At 49.5% G+C, this 22,104-nt stretch overlaps 1 protein-coding gene across 1 annotated transcript; it reads left to right on the top strand.

The window, feature by feature from the left end:
• The first annotated feature begins 9,741 nt into the window (after nt 1-9,741).
• LOC142456740 (arpin-like) lies at nt 9,742-21,133 on the top strand. The gene is made up of 6 exons (XM_075557974.1): nt 9,742-9,993; nt 11,533-11,608; nt 14,320-14,452; nt 18,128-18,334; nt 18,933-19,096; nt 20,393-21,133. Exons 1-6 carry the CDS (start codon nt 9,746-9,748, stop codon nt 20,399-20,401), a joined length of 837 nt encoding a protein of 278 aa, XP_075414089.1. The 5' UTR covers nt 9,742-9,745; the 3' UTR covers nt 20,402-21,133.
• Nucleotides 21,134-22,104: the final 971 nt, after the last annotated feature.

Genomic DNA, 22,104 nt, shown 5'->3' with positions numbered 1-22,104 from the left:
ATCCGGTCTAACACATTGTGGAACACACACCATCCATTGCTTATATGGGAAGTTCAGGATAAAACTAAAGACTGGAGCAAGTCCACCAGAGTCTAAATAAGATCTTGAGTCTATCTCATCTGAATTTTGAGAACATCTAAAAAACATTGACCACTAATGACAGAAGATCTGATGAGCTGTGGAAGCAAAACAAGAATATTTAGTGACCATTAAAAAGACAGGAAAGAGATAAAAGCTCAAACTGATGTCAGACAAAACTCTGAAACTTGAATTTAACGGAAGAGTAGCTCAATCAAATGGAAGAAACCGTGAAGTAAAGAGCTGGATGGGAAATTTCAAAGGGCAGCTTGAGAAGACAGTCAAATATTATCATGAAATGGACAAACCAAAAAGGAAGAACACGTGCATATCTTAAACTAAAAGAACTCAAGGGAGAAAAAAAATCAAGTCTTGAGTTGCAATACTGAAAGATTCCATGGTAAAAGATGAGGCAGGAAGCATCAAAATAAGATGGAAAGCATATTCAAAATCATTGTACCAAAAAGAACTAGTTAACAATCCACCATTTCAAGAGCAAGAACCAATGGGGCTGAAGGAAGAAGTTCAAGCTGCACTGAAAGCATTAACCGAAAATAAGGCTCCAAAAATGGATGGAACGCTCGTTGAAATGTTTCAACAAGCTGACAAAACACGGAAAACACTTACTGGTCTATGCCAGGAAATTTGGATGACAGCTACTTGGTCAACTCATTGGAAGAGGTACGTATTCGCACTCATTCCAATGGAAGGTGACTGAACAGAATGCTCACATTATAGAACAATATTACTGATATCACATGTAAGTAAAATTATTTTGAAGATCATTCAACAATTGTTGCAGCAGTACATTGATAAGGAGCTACTAGTTCAGGCTGGATTCAGAAGAGATCTTGAAACAAGGGGTATATCATTGGGACATATCAGGGGATATGGCAAATGGATCTTGGCTGAAAGCAGAGAAAACCGAAAAGATGTTTACTTGTGTTTTATTGACTGTGCCAAGGCATTCAACTGTGTGGATCATAACAAACTATGGATAGTCTTGAAATAAATGGGAATTCCAGAACATTTCATTTTGCTTATGGAAAATTTATACATGGATTGAGAGGCAGTTGTGTGACTAGAACAAGGGAATACTGTATGGTTTAAAATCGGGAAAGGTGTGCTTCAGGGTTGTATCCTCTCTCCATGCTGATTCAATCTGTATGCTGAGCAAATAATCAGAGAAGGTGGATCATGAAGAAGGATGTGGCATTAGGATTAGGAAAGGCTCACTAACAACCTGAGATATGCAGATGGCACACACTGGCTTGCTGAAATGAGGAGGACTGGAAGCACTTGCTGGTGAAGATCAACGGCTACAGTTCTCAGTGTGGATTACAACTCAATGTAAAGAAAACCAAAATCTCCACAACTGGACCTGTAGGTAACAGCGTGACAAATGAAGGAAAAATGTCAGTTATCGGGGATTTTGTCTTGCTTGGACACACAATCAATACATATGGAAGCAGCAGTCAAGAGATCCAACGACACATTGCATTAGGTAAATTGGCTGCACAAGACCTCTTTCAAGTATTGAAAAGCAAGGATGTTACTTTTTTAAAATTTTTAATTTAAGGATGTTACTTTGAGGACTAAAGTGTTCCTTATCCAAGCCAGGGTGTTTTCAATTGCCTCATACACACTTAATGCAAGTTGTACATTGAATAAGGAAGACCAAAGAAGAATTGATGCATTTGATTTATGGTGCTGGTGAAGAATATTGAAGGTACCATGGACTAGCAGGTGCATAAGCAAATGTGGTGAAGGAAGCTGATGGTGCCCAGCTATCAAAAGATATAGCATCTGGGGTCTTAAAGGCTTGAAGGTAAACAAGCGACCATCTAGCTCAGGTATGGATCAGATATCAGGCATCAAAGAACAAAACATCATATCATTGTGAATGAGGCAGAGTGCAGATTGGGACCCAAGACCCATCTGTAGGCAACTGGACATCCCCTTACAGAAGGGTCTCAGGGAGGAAATGAGCTAGTCAGGGTGCAGTGTAGCAATGATGAAACATACATCTTTCCTCTAGTTCTTTAATGATTACACACACACACACACACACACACACACACACACTATCATGATCCCAATTCTACCTTACAAATCCAGCTATTCACTGGTACAGATAAGAACTGGAAACACATGGAATGCAGAACAGATAATCCCTTCAGGACCAGTGGTGAGAGTGGCGATACCAGGAAGGTGGAGGGAGGATGGGGTGGAAAGGGAGAACTGATTACAAGGATCTACATATAACTTCCTCCCTGGGGGATGGACAACAGAAAAGTGGGTGAAGGGAGATGTCAGAGGATGTAAGACATGACAAAATAATAATAATTTACAAGTTATCAAGGGTTCATGAGGGAGGAGGGAGTGGGAAGGGAGTGGGGAGGAAGGAGCTGATACCAAGGGCTCAAGTAGAAAACAAATGTTTTTAGAATAAGGATGGCTAGAGATGTATAAATGTGCTTGACACAATGGATGGATGGATGGATGGATTGTGATGAGTTGTACAAGCCCCCGATAAAATGATTTTTAATTAATTTAAAAAATTAAAACAAAAAAGGTAAAACAAAATAAAACGTACCACAGACTGCCAAAAGAACCAACAAATGTGTCTTGGATGAAGTCAGAATCCTCCTTAGAGGCAAGGATGGTGAGACTTAGGTTCATATACTCTGGACATGTCAGGGGAGGGCAGTCTCTGGAGAAGGGCATCATGCTTGGTAAAGCCAAGGGACAGCAAAAAGGAGGAAGGCTCTGGCCAAGATGGGCTGACCCAGTGGCTGCAACAATGGTCTCAGAGAACAGTTGTGAGGCTGGCCCAGGACTGAGCAGTGTGTCCCGTTGTTGTTCATAGAGTCGCTGTGGGTTGGAACGCACTGGACGCTGCGGCAGAGGCTAGGACAGGATAAGTGGCCAAAGGCTCTAGACACGTGAAGCTGAGAGGCTCTGACGTGGCATTAAGACATGTCTGCTACAAAGGCATAGGATAGATTTTCTTTCAAAACGAGGCTTACTCCCTTTGCATTTATTGATGCAATATGATGGGTGGGTGTAGTCCTCACTCTGGCATCTTGTTTTATGTTATGCTTTCTCTATTGAGTGCCTCCTTTGTTTTGTGGCTCCCTGCTCTCTGGTGCGTGTGTATGTAAGCATGTATCTATATTTTCCTTCCGGCTATTTCCCCACAAGTGAGCATGCGATTTCTCCTGGAACCACCAGGCTTTGTCAGGACAAGATGTGTCAGATATGGTAAGATGTGATCTCATGCATAAAGCCTACGACTCCACACACCAATGCACTCCCTCTTTGTTTCACTGCTACGCACACGTGCACAGCTTTAGTGAGACAATTCCTGAGAGAGCTTCGATTTGATCAGGGTCATTGAGAGCCAAAAGCTGCATGAAGAATTTCTCATGTCTGAGGCCAGGAGGAGTGTTCTGCATACCAGCTCCATGGCCCCCGTGGTCTCAAGCCTGGCTCCTTTCCACTGCCCACATAGCCCAGTGTAAGGGAGGCACTCGCTCTAGGGCATATTTCCAGCTCTAGCTTCACTCCTTTGGGGCACAGCATCAGATGAGTCAGCACAGAGTGTGGCCAAGTATTCCTGGAATTCTTACCACTGTAGCACAGCTGGCAACAAGCTAACCATGTATGGACATGACACAAAAATGCCCTTATATCCCACTAACCCAAATAAAACCTTCTTGTGTCAGCTGCTGCCGGGTTGGTTTTGATGTGTGTCAGAGAAGAACTAAGCTCCATAGGGGGAATAGATGGCCAGGCCTTTCTTCTGAGGGGCTCTAGATGGAGTGAAACCTCCAACCTTTGGCAGTAAAGACCATTAATCATTTGCACCACCCAGGGACTGCATATGACATGTTCCTCTTCTTAATGTCCCTTCACCCAAATCTCACTCTAATGTCACTTGATGTGTTACACAGGGTTCTCTAGAGAAACAAAACCAGATTGCTAGTAATTTTATATATATATTTATAAAGATAGATAGATAACACAAGAAATGAACAGTGAAATTATAAAGCAGTACAAATGGCTCAGTGCAACTCACTCCCGTGAGAGAGTTGTGAGACACTGGCAGTCCTTCAAGTCTTGAGGGCCACCAGTTCGTCCTCTGTAGAGAGAGCTGGGCTATATATCCCCAGGCAACAAACAGCAAGGCAGGTCCCCAACTGTCACTAACCATCAGTCCTCAGCTCCAGAGATGTGCATTCCAATCATGTGGTCTTAAAGGGACCTCAATTTAAAGCGACACAGTCCACCGGCTCATCATCCCACAGGTAGTGTAGCCTGTAAATTGAGACACAGAACAAGCACAGCTGGTCAGATGATCAAAGAGCAAGAGACAATAAAAGCGAGACTCACCAAGCCATTTATCTCTCTGCCCTTCAATTAATCTCACTTGTGTTTATCGGCCAGGCTGGCACAATAAACTAACTATCTCGCTTGACATGAAGCAAAGGAGACCTCTTGGCAAAGAAAAGAGAGTGGTCTCAACTTCAGCAAAACTACTTACCATTGAAAATGTCACAAAGCATACATACTCGTGTGAACACACTGTCAGTTCCCCCATGGCACAGAGGGGTCCAAAGCTTACGTTTTTGTAGCCGAAATTCCATTTGTGCCAACAATAATTTCAAAAACAAAAATAAGTTGCTGTTGTTTTATTATTGGGGGCTCATGCAATGCTTATAACAATCCATACATCCATCCTTTGTGTCAAGCACATTTGTATACCTGTTGCCATCTTCATTCTCAAAACATTTGCTTTCTTAAAAATAAGTCTCAAGGGAAATGTGATGACTCCATATTCAGAACAAGAGGACTCCGTTGTTGAATATGAATGCCGAATGCTACTCTCAGGACATACCTGCATGCTGTGTTTCCAGACAGATGTTACACCTCAGGGCGTTTGGCTTAAAGTTAAATTGTGCCATTGAGCCGATTCCAGTGTAGAGTGGCCCTACAGGACAGAGTGGAACTGCCCCCAGAGGGTTTCCAAGGCTGCCACTTACCAGGAACAGATTGTCCCATCTTCCCTCACAGAGCAGCTGGGGGGTTTGAACCACTGACCTTTCAGTTAGTCATCAAGCGCTTAGTCATGGCTCTGCCAGGTGTCCTACGAGAACATAAACTGCAAAGTTAAATGCAAAAAAAATCTAACAAAGTTCTATTTTAAATGCTTCCTGGTTCATTTAGATTTCTCTGCCTTGGTGGTGCCTGGTCCACCTAGTGAGCTGACGCAGCAAAGTTGCAGAACCTGCGACCCAGAGGAGATTGGTCTTCCCAAGTGTAGTGCTTTCCAGCATTGGTGGCGAGTTGGTCTGCAAACAAGGTCACCCCTTCAAATCCACCCAGCTCTCTGCAGGAGCGAGATGAGGCTTTCTACTCCTGTAAAGTTACCTTCTCAGAAGCCCATCCTGCGCTATGGAGTCACCGTGGGTCAGAATGAACTCGGTGGCAGTGAGTTTTTGGTTTGTCCTACAGAACTTCCTGCAGTGATGGGCAGCTTCTGAATCTGCACTGTCCAATACGGTAACGACTGGCTGTTTGTTGGTACGTACTGAGCCTTCCAAACGTGGCCAGTAAGACTGAAGGATGGAATTTAAGTCTTCTTTCAGTTTAATTAAACAGTCTTAACTGGCTGCTTAAATTTGGAGCCACGGTGTAGGGGAAGATGACACAGAAGGAAGGTAGGAGGAGGGCAAGATAGCCAGGGAATCAGCCTGGGAGTGTTTGGGGGCAGGAGGGCCCAGGAAGGACTAGCTGTGCCCTGAGGGCTCCTGCAGGACTCTTCTGTTTCCTCCTTCTCTGCCTTTTACTGAGAAGGCAGATAGGTCAGCCAGGGGTTGGGCTAACTTACCCAGGAGGTACAGTAGCTGGGTCTCCCTTGAGAAAGAAAAACCCGAGAACAAATGGTTGCATTCGAAGATGGTGTTGGCAGAGAATAGTGACCACACCAGGAACTGCCAGAAGGACGGACGGATCTGTCTGAAAGAAGCACAGCCAGAGTGCCCCTTGGAAGTGCGGATGGCAAGACTTCGTCTCACGGACTTTGGACATGTTCTCAGGAGAGACCAGACTCTGGAGAAGGACATTGCGCTTGGTAAAGTAGAAGAGAAGCCAAAAAAAAAGAGGAAGATCGTCAGTGAGCTGGATGTACACACAGGGGCTGCAACAGTGGGGCCAAGCCTAGAAATGACGGGCCAATTGTGAGGATGGCACAGGGCCTGGCAGAGCTTCAGTCTGTTGTACATAGCGGTTCTAAGAGCCGGAATTGACCCCAGGGCACTTAACTAACAACAGCATACACATAGAAGAAAATTATATGAATTATATACATATATTACAGACATATAATTTTCATAGATCTCCACATAACAAATATGTACAACATACACTAAAAGATTTAAAAGTTATATTTCATCACTATTGGCATCAAGATGAATAGTATATATCAAAATAATTTCTTTGACCTGAAAGTTCCTTTTTCTTTCTGCTGACATATGCGTATGCATATGTATGTTGTTGGACTTTCGGCGGAACGAAGCACTGCCAGGTTCTGTGCCAGTCTCACAACTGTCATTATGTGTGAGCCCATTGTCGCAGCCACGGCGTCAACCCATCTCATTGAGGCGCTTCCTCTTTTTCGCTGAGCCTCCACTCTATCGAGCCTGATGTCCTTCTCCAGAGATCGGCCTCTCCTGAACGTGTCTGTATTAGGTTGGGTTTGCAGGAGAAGTAAAACCAGTGATGCTCATTTACATATAAAAGGGAACTTGATATCCAGAAGGCGCCCCAGCCCAGTCCAACTCAAGTCCATGGGTCTGATGCTAGCCAAGCCCTCTGCAGACTCACAGAGCTGCAGCAGTGAAATGGGAAGCAGGGAGCTCACAGGCCAGTGGGTGCTGAGTCATATGGATCCAAGGTCAGGGGATATGTCACAGGACGCTGACAGTTCTCCAGGTCAGCAGCTCACATGGGGTCACTCTTGGAGGCAGACTCAGTGAAGTCCCAGCCAGGAGGAAGCGAAGAGCCAGAGAGAAGAGAGAGAAGAGCCTCACTCTCTTTCTTACCCCCTCAAAGCAGCAGCATCAGGCTGTGACCTGATTAATAGCTTCAAGTTAACAAAAAATTAAATGGCTACAAATATCCAAAACATGGGAACAAAGTCTCACCATCCCCAATGCTAAGGACATGCTGGTGCTCATCCAACAGAGGTTTGTTTATTCTTCTGGGAGTTCGTAGTATCATTCTTCACCAGCGCCAGAGCTCAAAGGCATCAATTCTTCTTTGATCTGCATTATTCATTGTCCAGCTTCCAAAGGCATCCAAGGCAACGGAAAAGAGCATGGCATGGGTCTGACAGGTCGCCAGATTAGGGATCAGGGGGTTGACTCCACCAAACGCCTACCCTAAGCGAAAATTAGCTGGTCATGCCACAATAAAGGGGTGGGAAAGGAATCAGGCTCACATTAGACGTCCGAGGGGACAATTCAAAGCGGACCTTGCTCAGATCCTGGGACATAATACATCACACGCGTAGTCCTGAATATAGCATGCTCCTGAAACGGAGCATGCGCAGACTACACTCACCTACTTAGGTGCAGGCGCAGGTCAGCCTTCACAGGTCAACCTCACAGGTGCCCATGAACTTAGCCATCAGGCATGGTAATACCCACAACCACGCCCCCTCAAGGAATGTAGGAGGGGATAGCAGCAGGGCCAGCTGTGTGTCTCTTGGTGGTTCTGCTCTGCTGGCACCACGCTCTGGTTCCACTCGCTGCTTCTGACACTGGTTTCACGTGGGTTTTAGCGCTCTCCGGAAGTGGCCTTCTTCAGTGGGGAAATCTTGCACAACCTCCTCTCAGCTTTGCATGCTTTCCAGAGATAGTGGGTACCCTTTGAGACTGTAATACCTGAAACTCCCCTTTCCCTCCTAAAAGTAACTCGGATTATGAAAGTGCTTCTGCCCCATGAATTCTTTCAGCGTTGAGAAGAGCCAAGGTAAACCAACCCAGAAATCTAACAGGGCAGACGCACCTTAATCTTCAACATGGCATTTTTGCTTTTTCATGCTTTGAGGAGCAGATTTCCCCAATGCAATACGTGATTGGGTTTCCTGACTTTCGCAGACCTCGATTGTGAATCCCAGGAAAATGCAATCCTGGACAACTTCAGTCTCTTCTCCATTTATCATGATGTTGTTTATTGGTCCAGGAAGGAATCTTCTTTTCTTTACAACAACAACCACAACTCCAGTTGGTGCTGACTCATAGCAACCCGACAGGGCAGGGTAGAGCAGTCCCTGTGGGCTTCTGAGACTGTAACTCTGTACAGGAGTAGAAAGCCCCATCTTTCTCCTGCGGAGTGGCTGATGGTTTCAAACTACTGACCTTGCAGTTAGCAGACGAACTTGTAACCATTAGGCCACCCAGGGCTCCTTGTTTTCTTTAAATTGAAACATCATTCATATTGAAGGCTGTCCTCTCTGATCTTCATCAAGTCCTTTTTGCTTTCAACAAGATTGTGTCACCTTCAAATCACAGCTTGCTAGTGAGTCTTCCTCCAATCCCGATGCCATAGTCTTCTGCACATGGTCTAGCTTCACATGCTATCTCTTCAGCAAACAGAGTGAGTATGGTGAAATGTACACCCCTGGCATACACCTTTCCTGGTTTTCTTTTTAATTGAACTTTTCAGTGTGAAGTAGGTGAAGGTTTACAGAGCAAATCATCTGTTGTATATTCACTATCTCATCAAACCTCCCAATGTCTTGACCTTTCTTTGGTGAATTGAAATCACACGGTCTCCCCTTGTTCTGGTCCAACAACTGTCCCTGGCTACAGGTTCCACATGAGCACAATAGATGTTCTGGAATGACAGTGCTTTACAATGTTACCCATGTCCCAATGTTCTGATCTACGCAAATGCCTCCACATTGTCAATAAGACACCAAGATCTTTGTCTAACTACAAGGATATTTATTTGGGGGGAGGGGGAGGATGGCTGTTGTCTGGGGCCCACGGAAACCCTGAGGTGAGAGGGGGAGGGCACACAGCGCTCTCACACTGTCTGGCTACCTCCCTTTGAAAGAGCCCTTCGGCCAGAACAAGGTCTCCCTGAATAGCCCCACACACTCCTGGGCTCACTCCCAGGACAGGTTTGAAAAAAGATTCTGCCTTCTCTCTGCCTCAACCTGAGGGCCACTGTGCCAGCACAGGAAGGGATGGGCAGTGGTAAACTCATCCAACCCCCTTTTACAGAAGAAGGAGCGTGGGCGCAGAGAGGTTGAGGAGTCCGTCCAAGCGCACACAGCTGCATCCAATCCTTGCTCAGGTTCCCAGGCTCAGAGTTATTTGTCCCAGAGCTCTGGAGCCCCTTCCTCAGCCACTGTGGGACCACGAGAGGGCACAGGTCGGCATAGCGTCATTCCTGAGGGCTGTCCCCCTCTTCCCCATTCCTGCTCCCCCCAAACCCATCCTCCTACATATCTCCTTTGTGCATGTGTTGGGACAAGGGCCTCCCTCCCCTCGCAGGGAAGGAGGGAAAGTACCCTGAGCCCGCGGACGCAGGTCCCTAACCCGCGATGGGCGTCGCGCAGGAAGCCCGCTCCCAGCGCGCCGGGCCGGAGGGAATGGGGCTCGGCTCCTTTAAATCCCGCCCGGGCGCGCCCGAGCGGAGCCGCGCCCTTCCCGGACCCGCAGCCCCGGCCCGGCGCGTCTCCGCCACTCTCCGCCCCGCGCCTCTGCTCCCGGGAGCCGGCTCGCGCCTCGGGCCTCCCGGCGCGGCCATGAGCCGCATCTACCAGGACGGCGCCCTCCGGCACAAGGCGGTGCGGAGCGCGCGGCTGCCCGCCGCCTGGGACCCCGGCGCCCACCAGGGGTAGGCCCCGCCGCCGCCTCTGGGAGCCACCCCAACTCCGCCACCCCAACTCCCCAGGCTGCGGGTGGCACGGAGGAAGGGAAGATTGGGGTGCCCAGATTGCCCTCTCGGGCCCGCGCCCCGCAGCCCGAGCTGCACCCCCTGAGACAAAGATGCGCAGGGCCACAGGCCGGCTTGCCCGCGGGCTCGGACCTGTCCCGACCTCTGTCCCTCCTCCAGCGCGGGCCTTTGCACGGGTGCCCACCCCCTCTAGAAAGGACCGCGCCCTTGGGGTGCCGGTGGGAGTTGGCGAGTCCAGGGCAGAGTTGGGTGCAGGAGAGCCCGCCCCGGCGGATATCCAGATCCTAAAAGCAAAGGAGCCCTTCCAGTCAAACTGACACGCCACTCACACCCCTGCCGGGAGCCGATCCCGCGCACAGCGACCTGGGAGCACTGAGTAGAACCGCCCCGTGCGTCCTGACGCTGTCAGTCTTCAGGAAGCAGGCTGCCCAGCCTTTTCCTTTGGAACAGCCGGTGGGCCCCTGTTTTCTTTTAGCAGCCAAGTGCCTTAACCATTGTGCCACCAAGACTGCCTGAAACCCAAATGCTACCTCCTGTTTTGTATGTGGTGGTTGTGACAAAATAAGAGTTGTTTTCCAATCGTGATTTCCTCCCCCCACCCCACACACCTTGTCAGCCTCTCTCCCATTTCTGCATTCCCAAAGAGGGAGCCTCCGGTTCTGATTTTATGCAGAGTGGAACCAGAAAACCTGGGGTTCAGCTGATCTCACAGGCCACCATGCCATCTCAGTCTGGTCAGGAAAATCCTAAGTCCCCGCATCCCCGTTTCTCCAGCTCCACCAACCACTTCCGTGTTAGGTTGTTGAGGAGCACTGCTGGCGTAGTATGCTGCTAACCCAAGGTCAGAGTTCAAAACCACCGACTGCTCAGGGGAAAGTTGAGGCTTTCCACTCCTGAAGACATTGACAGTCTGGGAAACCCACAGGGGGCAGTTCTGTCCTGTTCGAGAGGGTCACTAGGGGTCAAACTTGATGGCCCTGAGTCATTAGGTCGTCCCCTATGTGATGTGAATGACAACAGAAATATATGCACGGCTTTAAAGTCAATGAGAAGGGATGATCATAGATAGCCCTTTAGAAACACCCCCCCCCCCGCCCAAAATTGTTTTTCGGTTAATAAAAAGGCAACATCCTTTATATGTAGTAAACATTTTGATAGTTTACAAAAACCCTTCGTGCCCACGGTCTTTGTCACCTGAGGAGCAGTGGGGAGTGCTGAATGTGTTCTCTGCCTATTGTATGTAAGACTGAGTTCTGGGCTCTGCAGGGGGGCCCATTGCTTGGTCTCAACAGCACTGCCCTCTGGTAGTGCCCTCACTTGCACACCCACTCTGGGATAATAAAATCCACCCCTCCCACCGTCCCCCATCCCCCCACCCCCACAGGTCAGGATCTTGCTTCGCGGATCTTGGGCCATCACACTGGAAGGGGGCTATTTTCTGGCAGAGCTGACCCATCCCTTCTCTTCCTCTTGTCTCAGGGGCAACGGGGTCCTGCTGGAGGGAGAGCTGGTGGATGTGTCACGGCACAGCATCTTGGATACCCACGGCAGGAAGGTGCGCTGCTTCTGGGGTGGCAGCTCGGCGCTGGCTTTAGTCCTTCCAGAAGTCACTCCCTGCTCCAGGCTCTGCCAGTGCCGAGGACTGGGGAGGGATGCAGCTTCTTCACTGAGTGGTGCACGGGTTGTTGGGAGATGTGTCCCAATACCAACACCAACCAAATGTGGCTGAAGATGGGAAGGGATCCATTCAGGCCATGCTGGGCAGTGTGTGGCCAGGAGGAAAGGCCCGGGTCGTAGCTCAGAAAACAGACCAGGCCCTGGACCCAGATAGTGTGATTGGGCTGAGATTGGGAGCCTGAAAGCAGGAAGGGGTGAGGTGGATGCTTCAGGACTCAGCTTGTGGATGCCCTGAGGAGGGCCTGCAGGGGTGACTTATGAAAGGAATGGGGCCAGGAGCCTTGCTGGGCATGGAGTAGAGGAGGGGAGGAAGGCAGGATGGGTGGCTGGCTCTTTGTTCTTAGAGTCTAGGGCCCAGATCCCTTCCCTCTGGCCTGGTACTTCCCACTGCCTCAAAGTAGCAGGCAAGGTCAGAGAGGGCAACCAACGACCTCACCCCTCCTGGGTACCAGCTCTGATCCTGGGCAGTTGTGCGCATGCCAGCCCTTGGGAGTGGGTTATCATAAATGTACCGCTACGTTTGTTGTTTGCAGCTCTATAGAAGCAGGGCGGCTCTTGGCACCGACTCATCTTTTTTCATTGCTGTTTGCGACTGGGCATCTAAGAATGTTGGGCGTTTACAAAGCAGGTCACCTGTGTGGACCTGGATCTCCACTGGGTGCACATTGGTGGCAGGGACTATGGGAGAGGGCTGCTGTTTTCTGGGCTTTTATTTCCACGCTTCATGTGACCTCTCCGTTGTTGACAGTTAGTGACTTCCCATCTCCTTGGAGCCCCTGCCACTGTTGCTCTCTCTCATGTCCAAGGTGACATCTTACACAGCCATCTCTTTGCTGTCGCTCGTTGCTGCGCCAAAGGATCCCTGCCTGTCTGCCAAATAGAATCCCAACCCAGAGCGCCAACTGAACGGCTGCCTCCAGCGGATGCTGCTTGTTCTGAGTGTCCGCGCCACCCCATGGCATGGCCCGGATATGTTGACAAGGTGACTCGTTGATAGTAGCACCCTGTCAAGGTGGCCAATGGTGCTACCCAGAGCCTTTCTCTCTACCCCATGAGAACGCCCCCCCCTCCCAGCCCCCCACTACTTTGATGCCAAGAAATGCTTTGCTTCGCCCTTCCTGGCCAAGCCAATCTGGAGTCCTGAGCCAACCTTCTCAGGAGAGTCCATGTGCACGCCCATGCTGAGGCTGAACTTCTGCTAGGGCTGACTTGTGCCCAGGCAGGCAGGGTGCTCTCCTCAGCCCGCTCCAAACTTGCTTCCTCCAAGTTTCTTGGTGAAGCTAGAGCTAAAAAAGCAATGTCCAGTCAGGTCGAGCTCCTCCCTTGGCCATTCCTGACCTCCCTCATCCATATCCACTCACCTCGGCTAGATCCTCAGGAACGCCAGTCCGTCGTGATGGGCTCTCCGACCTACCCCTTCTGACTGCCCCTCGCTCCAAAGCTCATTCCTGCCCTGTTGCCAACTTGTTTCCTGAGAGACCCTCTGGGGTCTTTGCTGCTCCGAAGGATTCCTTCTTATTTACCAGATAAGCTCCCAATGCCAACTGGGGATCTGCCTCCAACTGATCACGCTTGCCTTCCTAGCCTCGGCTTCCCCAGGTCTTGGCCAAGTGGCTCAAGGCGCTCCACTGTAGGTGGGACTCTAGATTTCTGTGTACCTGTCTTGTGTTTAATATCTATTCTAGTCCCTTACCTCTGCACTTGCAGGTCTCTCTGCTCTCTGAGACTTCACCTTCCTCAGCTCTCCCAGGAAGTGGGCATCTCTTCATCAGTCTGCTGGCATCATGCGTTGGCCTTTTCTTGTTAGACTAGCCGGCAAATAGCAGCTAGGGTTCGCTTCCCGCTTAACACCGTGCTTGCTCCTCCCCAGGATCCCATTGAAGCCTTGCAGCATTCCTAAGGGTAGCCATCACTTCACCCCTGGCTCGCAGAGGATCCTGGAGCTTGGGAGGCTGGGAGTGATTTGTTCCAGGTCATGAATCTGTTGGAAGAGGCAGAGGGGCCACTGGGCCCAAGGTCTTTCTCAGTACCTTTCCCATGACACGTTGGCTGTATCCACTTCTGCTTTATGGTGTTCGGGGTGCTTCATGCTTTGTGCTTGGCTCATGGATTTTTGCATGTACTTTCTATCCTGGTCATGTGCAGGCCTTGTGCCCACCCTACTATGGACCTCTAAACCTCAACTCGCAGCCATCTAGTAGATTCTGACTCATACCAGGCCTGTAGGACAGAGTAAAACTGCCCCCTGTGAGTTTCAGAGAGTGTAACTGCTTCCAGGAGTAGAAAGCCTCCACTTTCTCCTATAGAGTGGCTGGTGATTTCGAACCGCTGACCTTGTGGTCAGCAGCCCAACATGCAACCCACTACACCACCAGGGCTCATTGTGTGCTCTACTGAACACATGAATGAATAAATGAATGAATATTTGAATGGGGGACATCAGCCCAGCTTGAATATTTTTTAGAGCTGAGGTGGGACTTGAGGGTTAAGGTGAGGTTGAGGAGGGCCACGCCCAGAGCCCAGGGGCGTTGTGTGTTGAGGTGAGCACAGTGATGGCAGCCTCCTCATTCTCTCTCTGCCGGACCACAGGAACGCTACTACGTGTTGTATGTCCAGCCCAGCAGCATCCACCGCCGCAAATTTGACCCCAAGGGAAATGAACTTGAACCCAACTTCAGCGCTACAAAGAAGGTGAACACGGGCTTCCTCATGTCATCGTACAGTAGGTATCCTTCCACCCTTCTCCCTCAGGGCCCTCCCACAGGGCGTTCTTCCTTGGCCCCTGAACCTCTCAGCCCCTAGATAATATCTTCCCAGGATGGTTAGCCTTGAAGCTACCTTGGGACCAGGGTCCTGTCTAGCTTTCTATTTCCCTTCCATCTTCTCCTACAGGCTACAAGACCACCCATGACCTGGCTCTGGACTCTTAACTGGTTGTGTCCATCTGTTTAGGTCATGCTTCTTAGTGGTTTGATAAACACTAAGTAAACAGTCTCCATTTTGTGATCTGATGTGAGTGGTCAATCCATTGGAAGAGGCATTTATTCCCTTGTGGGAATGGCCTGCATCCAACAGCTGTAGATGTTTTGGCAAAGCCTACCCTTTCTTGATCCTGTATCTGATTTGTCATCCTCTGACCTCCTGGTCTGGGGACTTGAGCCAGCAGCCTTTCATCTGACTTGCCGATTTTGGGATTTGTTAGCTTCCATTTTGAATTATGGCATTGGCAAACATATTGACTATACCATGGACTTCCAGAAGAACAAATCAAATTGTCTTGAAAGAAGTAAAACCAGGATGCTCTGTAGAAGGGACGATGTCTAGACTTTTATCTTGTGTACTTTGGACATGTTATGAGGAGACAATAGCCCCAAGAGGAGAGTATCGTGCTTGGTAAAGTGGTGTCAGTGAAAAAGAAGACCCTCAGTGAGATGAATTAACACAGTGGCAGCAACAATGGGCTCAACCTTAGCAGCTATTGTGAGGCTGGTCCAGGACGGGGCCGCGTTCCGTTCTATGGTACATAAGGTCACTGTGAGTCGGAGCCGGCTCGAGAACACCTAACAATAACAACAACCCCCAAAACCCTGCGAGCCAGCAGCCTGCTGCCTGACCTGCTGCTTTGGGGTTCTTCCGCCCTTGTAACCATGTAAGTCAGGAGAAGCTTCCAGTAAGAGGGGATCCGTAGAGCATCTGGAGACCACTAAAGTTTGTTCCTGCTTCAGCAGATCCTCCCTACCTCTCCCCAAAGCAGTAAGACTCAGGATCTGGAGAGATCCCTGCCTGGCCTCCATGGTTTCAGGGGGAAGGCAGAATTCTGTAGTGAGTTTGGAGACTGACTCGTTGTGTGATCTTAGAGCAGTAACTTAACTTCTCTGAGCACAGGTTTTCTCATCTGTAACATGGGAATCTTAAAGATGGAGTAACCCTCACTGAGATTTACTGGTCAGGAAGATACTGTGCTGACACATGCTTTACAGGCCTCATTTCGTTTACAGCTGCTGTCAGTCCTGTCAAACAGGCACATTTTCTCCCTCCTTTTCAGGCGCAGGGCAATGAAGTAATTTTCTCTAAGCTCAGATTCATGAGTACCCACAGGCCTGCTGTGCAGTCTGTGAGTGGTGACTGAGGCAAGGCATCTAGAGCACTCAGTCACAAAAGACGCTCTGTGGGAGTAGCAGAGGGAGGAGGAGAGTCGGGCATAGGAGGAGGAATGGAAGGGGTAGCTGGCTAACTCCATGAACAACTGCCCCCTTTGCCATGAGACCAGAACTGGAGCGTGCACAGCAACCATTACCGAACAGCTGATTCCTCAAAGACACTACAGGAATCCTGATCTAAACAGGGATTATATGGATCAGAAGTTCAAATTCTCAGGGACTCCAGACTTTCTGGAGCCATGGAGGCTAGATGAACCCCTGAGCCCAGGGCCCTGAGATCATCTTGAAACCTGAAACCAAACATAGGTATCCCCGAAAGTTTTTTAGTGAAGACTGTTTTGAGCAGTCTGATCAGTCAAGATCAATCTAGATCAGTGGTTCTCAACCTTCCTACTGCCATGACCCTTTCATACAGTTCCTCATGTTGAGGTGACCTCCAGCCATATTTTCATTGCTACTTCATAATTATGGAAAAATGTAATTTTGCTACTGTTATAATTGGGATACCCCTGTGAAAGGGTCATTCGACCCTCAGGGGGTCGCGACCCACAAGTTGAGAACTGCTGATCTATAGGGTATTAAATTGACAACAGCTACTCTTGTGGATTAGACAAGAAGCATGGGGGCGGGCAGTGAGTTTATGGTGATGCAGAAGGGACACTTGGGGAAAAGGAGGCCGGGCATGGCGCCACAACTTGAAGAATGTAATCAATGTCACTGAATTGCTGGTTGGGGTTCCAGTTCATACGAGCAATGACTGATGACTGGTGGCAGATAAGTTCTCGTAGTAATATCGTCTTAGTTTCGTGAGGTACCTTCAGCAAAAGGCATACTTCTATGTCAGGAAAAACCATTTTGAGGTCAGGGCTAATATAAGATTTTTAGCAAAACTTAGATGAACATCTTCTAAAATCACCGAAGCTTCGTAACATAGATAGGCTGTCCTACGTAAAACAATAGTTTTTAGAAGCACCAAGAATTTTGAGGAATGCTGGAAAAATTTACGAAATGAACCCCAAGAGGGAAGACAGTCAACCCGGTGAATGAAGAAACAGCGTCCGAAGAGCAGACACTGGTCGAAGACTATGGGATGACCATTGTTAAGGTAGCTCTTGGAGTTGAGCTCTCACTGGCTCGGCGTTTTCAGTGGTAAGTGATCAAGCTTTGGGTTGAACGGTTTCTAAAAGCACTGCATGAAGATGGGCTGGCTCGAAGGGCTGATCTTTCCAACAAAGCTGAAGCTCCTGAGGACGAGCCTTGCCGCTGCCAGTCCAGTCCCGAGCGAGCGGCGTGCGCCAATCAAAACGGTGGCTTCTGAGGGAGCTGCGGGGCCAGTGAAATGAAGGCAGAGAGATCAGCTGAGAAGTTCTAGTGCCGAAATTTTTGGATTCCAAAGAGGTCATATTGGTAGATTTTCTCAGACCTGGTGATTGCGGAACTTATTTTGAGGAGGATTTCAGAAAATTGAAAACCACAGTGGTGAGGAAAAGGCCAAGGAAGTTGGACCAAGGGGTAATTTTACCCATCAGCCGTGCAGCTGCTCCGTCTTTGAGGGTAGCAGAATGGCTTGTGAAAATCTCATTGGGGTGCCTTACCCCATCTACCCATGGCCCTACCCCTGGTCTGGCCCCTTCAGGCGTCCTTTTGTTTCCCAAACTCAAAAGGATATTTCAAAGAAGAATGATTTGAGACCCCAAGAAGGCCAAAGCTGCCATTTTGCCCTGGTGTAAATCAGAGAATGCAGAATGTCTGGGAGATGGAAGCGCCACCTTCCGAAGAGGGTGGACCTAAGTGTGGACGACATACTGAGAAAACGGTAGCTTCGCGATTTGATGTTTCTCTTGAAGAACATTTTCTATGACTTTCTAGCCATGCTTTTTGACTTACCCTCATATTCTCAGGAACAGAAATCAAAAGAAACGTAAAGGGGAAAAAAAGAAGAAAGAAAAGGTAAACATAAGCCCTTTGTAAGAACTTCAGGAGTCTTGGTGACATAGTGGATTATGCCTTGGGCTACTTAACCACAAGTCCAGCAGTTCAAACCCACCAGTCACTCCGAAGGAGAAAACTGAGGCTTTCTGCTCTTGTAAGATTCACAGCCCCAGGAAGCCACAGGAGCAGGTCTCCCCTGTCCTGCAGGGTAGCTTTGAGCCAAGCTTAATTCGATGGCAGTGAGTGTGTGTTTTTGTTTCTGTAAGTGAATCGATAATAACCCATCCAATGCTGTCTATCTGCAGAGGTAGAAGCCAAGGGGGACACGGACAGGCTCACCCCCGAGGCGCTGAAGGAGCTGGTCAATAAGCCAGAGCTGCTGGCACTGACGGCGAGCCTCACCCCAGACCAGACCGTGGCCTTCTGGATGCCCGAGGCACAGATGGAAGTGATGGAGCTCGAGCTGGGGGCCGGGTTACGGCTGAAAACGCGGGGAGATGGCCCCTTCCTGGGTTAGCAGTACAGCCTTCCTGCTGACATAACTTCTTGTGTGGGAGTTGAGGACTCCTGGTCCCCTTCCTGAGACTTTCCTCGGAGCTCATGGCCACTGGCTAGTCCAGTCTCGGTGGGCCCCAAGTCACTTGATATTTATTTTAAAATTCCTGGACACATGCCTTTGGGGTCTTGGCCTGGATGCCCTGGATTCCAGAGTGTTGTCCAAGCCCATGGTTCTTGTGAGCAGCCTTATAGCCTAGTAATCTAGTGCAGTGGTTCTCAACCTGTGGGTCGTGACCCCTTTGGGGTTCAAATGACCCTTTCACAGGGGTTGTCCAATTTATAACAGTAGCAAAATGACAGATATGAAGTAGCAATGAAAATAATTTTCTGGTTAGGGGGGTCCCCACAACATGAACTGTACAAAAGGGTCGCGGCATTAGGAAGGCTGAGAACCACTCAGAGACTCCCTCACCACACCCTGGCCGAGACAGTACAGAGGACAAAGGCTGAATCGAGTCCCACAGGACCCCCCACCCCAGACGAAGCCCTCCCCTTCCCCGCAGTGTTTCCCACGCAAGGCAGAAGGCCATTCAGCTTCTCTTCTTCTTTCAGAGTCATTAGCCAAACTGGAGGCAGGAACCGTGACCAGATGTAATTTTGCTGGGGATGGAAAGACAGGCACTTCCTGGACAGACAACATCATGGCCCAGAAGTCTTCAGAAGGGGCCACTGCGGAGGCCCGCGAGCAGGGAGACGGCGCAGAGGACGAGGAGTGGGTAGGTCCGGGAGACGGCTGTGGACCTGGCCTTGGAGTGCTCCTCTCTTCGGGTAGTGTTGTGGGACGAGGGGAGGACAGCAGCTCGTTTATCGGTCGTGATAAGCTCCTCATGGAATTCTGAGGGGTGAGCCCAAGCCTGACAGCCACGGTGAGGGGGACCTGGACGGGCAGTGTCCCCGTTCCGCTGCTTGTGGCGTTGCTGAGTCACAATGGACTCCAGGGCACCCTACATCCACGCACCAGAAACATTCCTACAAGGTTCCGGGGGCACACCCTCCGTCTCAGTATCTGGTGCTGCCCGAACAGAAGCCCCATCCGCGAATGGCTTCAAGAGCAGATGTGAATGTGCTCCCCTTTGGAGGCTCTGCATCCAAACCGGGCCTGGCAGGTAGACCCTTCTGTGAATCTCTTAGTGCGCAGCGTCCATTGACCGCTGTCCGTGTCCCTTGGCATGTCTTTGCATGAGTGCCGCTGTGGCTACTTTCGTAACTCAGAAGTGATTGGGTTTAGGATCCACCCTACGTTGGATTTTCTCATTAACATAAGAACAGGAAAGGCAGGTTGCAGCCCCAAAAATAGATGTCTCAGGGGAGACAGTTTGACCTGGAACCTTTCCGAGCTGGGTCTGTCTGCATGTATGCCCCAAAGATGTAAGGAAACCAGGAGGATTGGAAGAAAGGGGTACTGAGGAGAGCCTGCAAAGGCCAGTAAATCTCTCAAGCATTTCCACTGCAAGTGATTGCATTAGCCGGGCCGGGTCAGGCCAGGCCGTGGTGCAGGCGCATGAGTGATTGGCTTCTTGTTTGAAGTAGCTGGGAAGTGACTGGGTTGCTCCTCACTAGTTTTTCCCCCTGGGTCAGCCTCCTGGTTTAGCATCAGGCTGCAGGCTCTTCACAGTTGGGTTGTTTTCCTAAACTGTATTTCACTCAAAGATTTGAATCGCTATCAAAGGCCCCAATTTGAACAGTAAAAACAAAAATGTTTCCCAACAGGAAAATGAGCCATTTATCTAGGTGATAAAGATGCTTTTTATCTATCTATCTATCTATCTATCTATCTATCTATCTATCTATCTATTTATTTGGGGGTGACAGAGAAAGCAAGGCCAGATAGAATTGAGAGTCTGGATTCTCTTTTGTCTTGGGACGGGGGATCTGGACTGCAAAATCACTGAGAGCTGCCGGCCTGGCTCCAGGGCGAGCCTAAGGAAGAGAAGCTGTTTACCCAAAGACTCACTAACATGCTTTTACTAAGAGCTCTCTCTTTGTGTCTCTGCCCCCTTGGGTTTCCCCAGGATGCCTGAAGTTCATGGGGGACAGCAGGCCTCCAGGGCCCCACCAGAACCTGCTGTGGCGCTGTTGAGAGGTTCTTCCACCCACTTCCACTCTGGAGCTGAAGACAAAGAGCAATCCACCTGAATCAGCCTTACCTGATCCTTCCTACCCCCATCTTGGAACACCCTTTGGATAAGCTCCTCTCGTGGGGGTGGGGGCATACAGTGGCTCAGGGAAGGACCCTCCCTGGGTGAGAATCTAGTCTTCTTAGACCTTTTCCATCCTGGCCCATGATCTGGAACTTATTTTGAGAGACAGGTGGTAGACAAGTCTGGGGCAGTCTGAGATGAACTGGCTTGGTCTTGGTGCAGAGTTGGGGAGCATCCATTGGTCAGAATGGTGGGGGAAGTTTCCAGGGGGCACTTTTCTCTGTGCCTGCGATTCTTCCTGCTTTCTTTCCACACACCCACACCGTCCCAAGCCCCACACTCTGCATTGCAGCCTCTGCTCTCCTGCTCCCAGCCTCCTTGTCCCTGTCCCTGCTTCCTTCCACTGATCCTGTGCCCCCTCCGAGTTTCCTGTCTGCTGCTTCCTTCCTGGGCTGGTTCCTGGTGAATGCTGTTCTCTGCGAGGCCAACAGTGTGCACTCTCACTCCCCATCTCTCAGACTCACTCTGCCAGGCTGCGTTTTTGAAAACACTTCTGTTGTTGTTTTGTACCTTGGGAACTTTTTAATAAACAAGTAAATTTTCAGAAAAGAATTCTTCCAGCGTGCTGAGTTCTTGTCGCGTAAACAGTGTTCCAGCTGAGTAGCGTCCCGATTGGAAGGACTCCCATTTCTCGTTGTTCTTGAACTTTGCCTTGCTGGCTAGTGTACCCAAATGCAGATCCGAGGAGCGAGAGGGAGTTAAGTGTACATGTCCTAAGGAGGAGTAAGGACTGGGGGGCACGTAGATGGACCTTGCTTGACTTGAGGAAAGACAGGGGGTGGCGGTGAGCTCACAACGATGGTGAATTAAGATGACAAGGAGTCGGGGTTCCCTAGTGGGTTATGCTTTGGGCTGCTAACTCCAAGGTCAGTAGTTACAAAACTGCTCCTCAGGAGAAAGATGAAGGCTTTCTACTCCCGTACAGCGTTACAGCCTGGAAGCTCCACCCTGCCCCATAGGTCACTGTGCGTCGGACTGGGCTGGGTAATGGTGAGTGCTTGATGTGAGGATCCATAGTCTCGGACGTTGGAATCAAATTGATAGCAGTGGTTGGGTTGGACTTGGTTAATATATCAAGAAGGAGCCCTAGTGGCACTGCCGGCTGCTAACAGCAAAGTCAGTGGTTCAAACCCACCAGCCGCTCCAAGGGAGAACGATAAGACTGTCTGCTCCCATAGGGATTCAGTTTCGGAAGCTCAATGTGTCAAGGAGTCCCTGTGTGGCACAAACAGATCACACACTTGGCTGCTAACTGAAAGGTTGAACATTCAAGTCTACTGCAAGGCTACTTGGAAGACTGGCCTGGAAATTTACTTCTGAAGAATTAGTCATTGAAAACCTTATGGAACGTAGTCTGAATTGACACACCTGTGATTTCCTTGAATCAGCATCAATTAGATTCCACCTGGGCGACCATGCCAGATGCTTTCTGTGATAATAGCTCCAGCCGCCCTCTGTGAGTGCCCCCGTGTGCTGGCACTGTGCTGGGAACTGGCACGATCTTATTTGTAATTTCCACAGCA

This window comes from Tenrec ecaudatus, chromosome 9 (assembly GCF_050624435.1).
Source record: "Tenrec ecaudatus isolate mTenEca1 chromosome 9, mTenEca1.hap1, whole genome shotgun sequence".
Lineage (NCBI taxonomy): Eukaryota > Metazoa > Chordata > Mammalia > Afrosoricida > Tenrecidae > Tenrec > Tenrec ecaudatus.
Note: the sequence above shows the minus strand (reverse complement) of the source record. Positions and strands in the feature narration are given on the sequence as shown.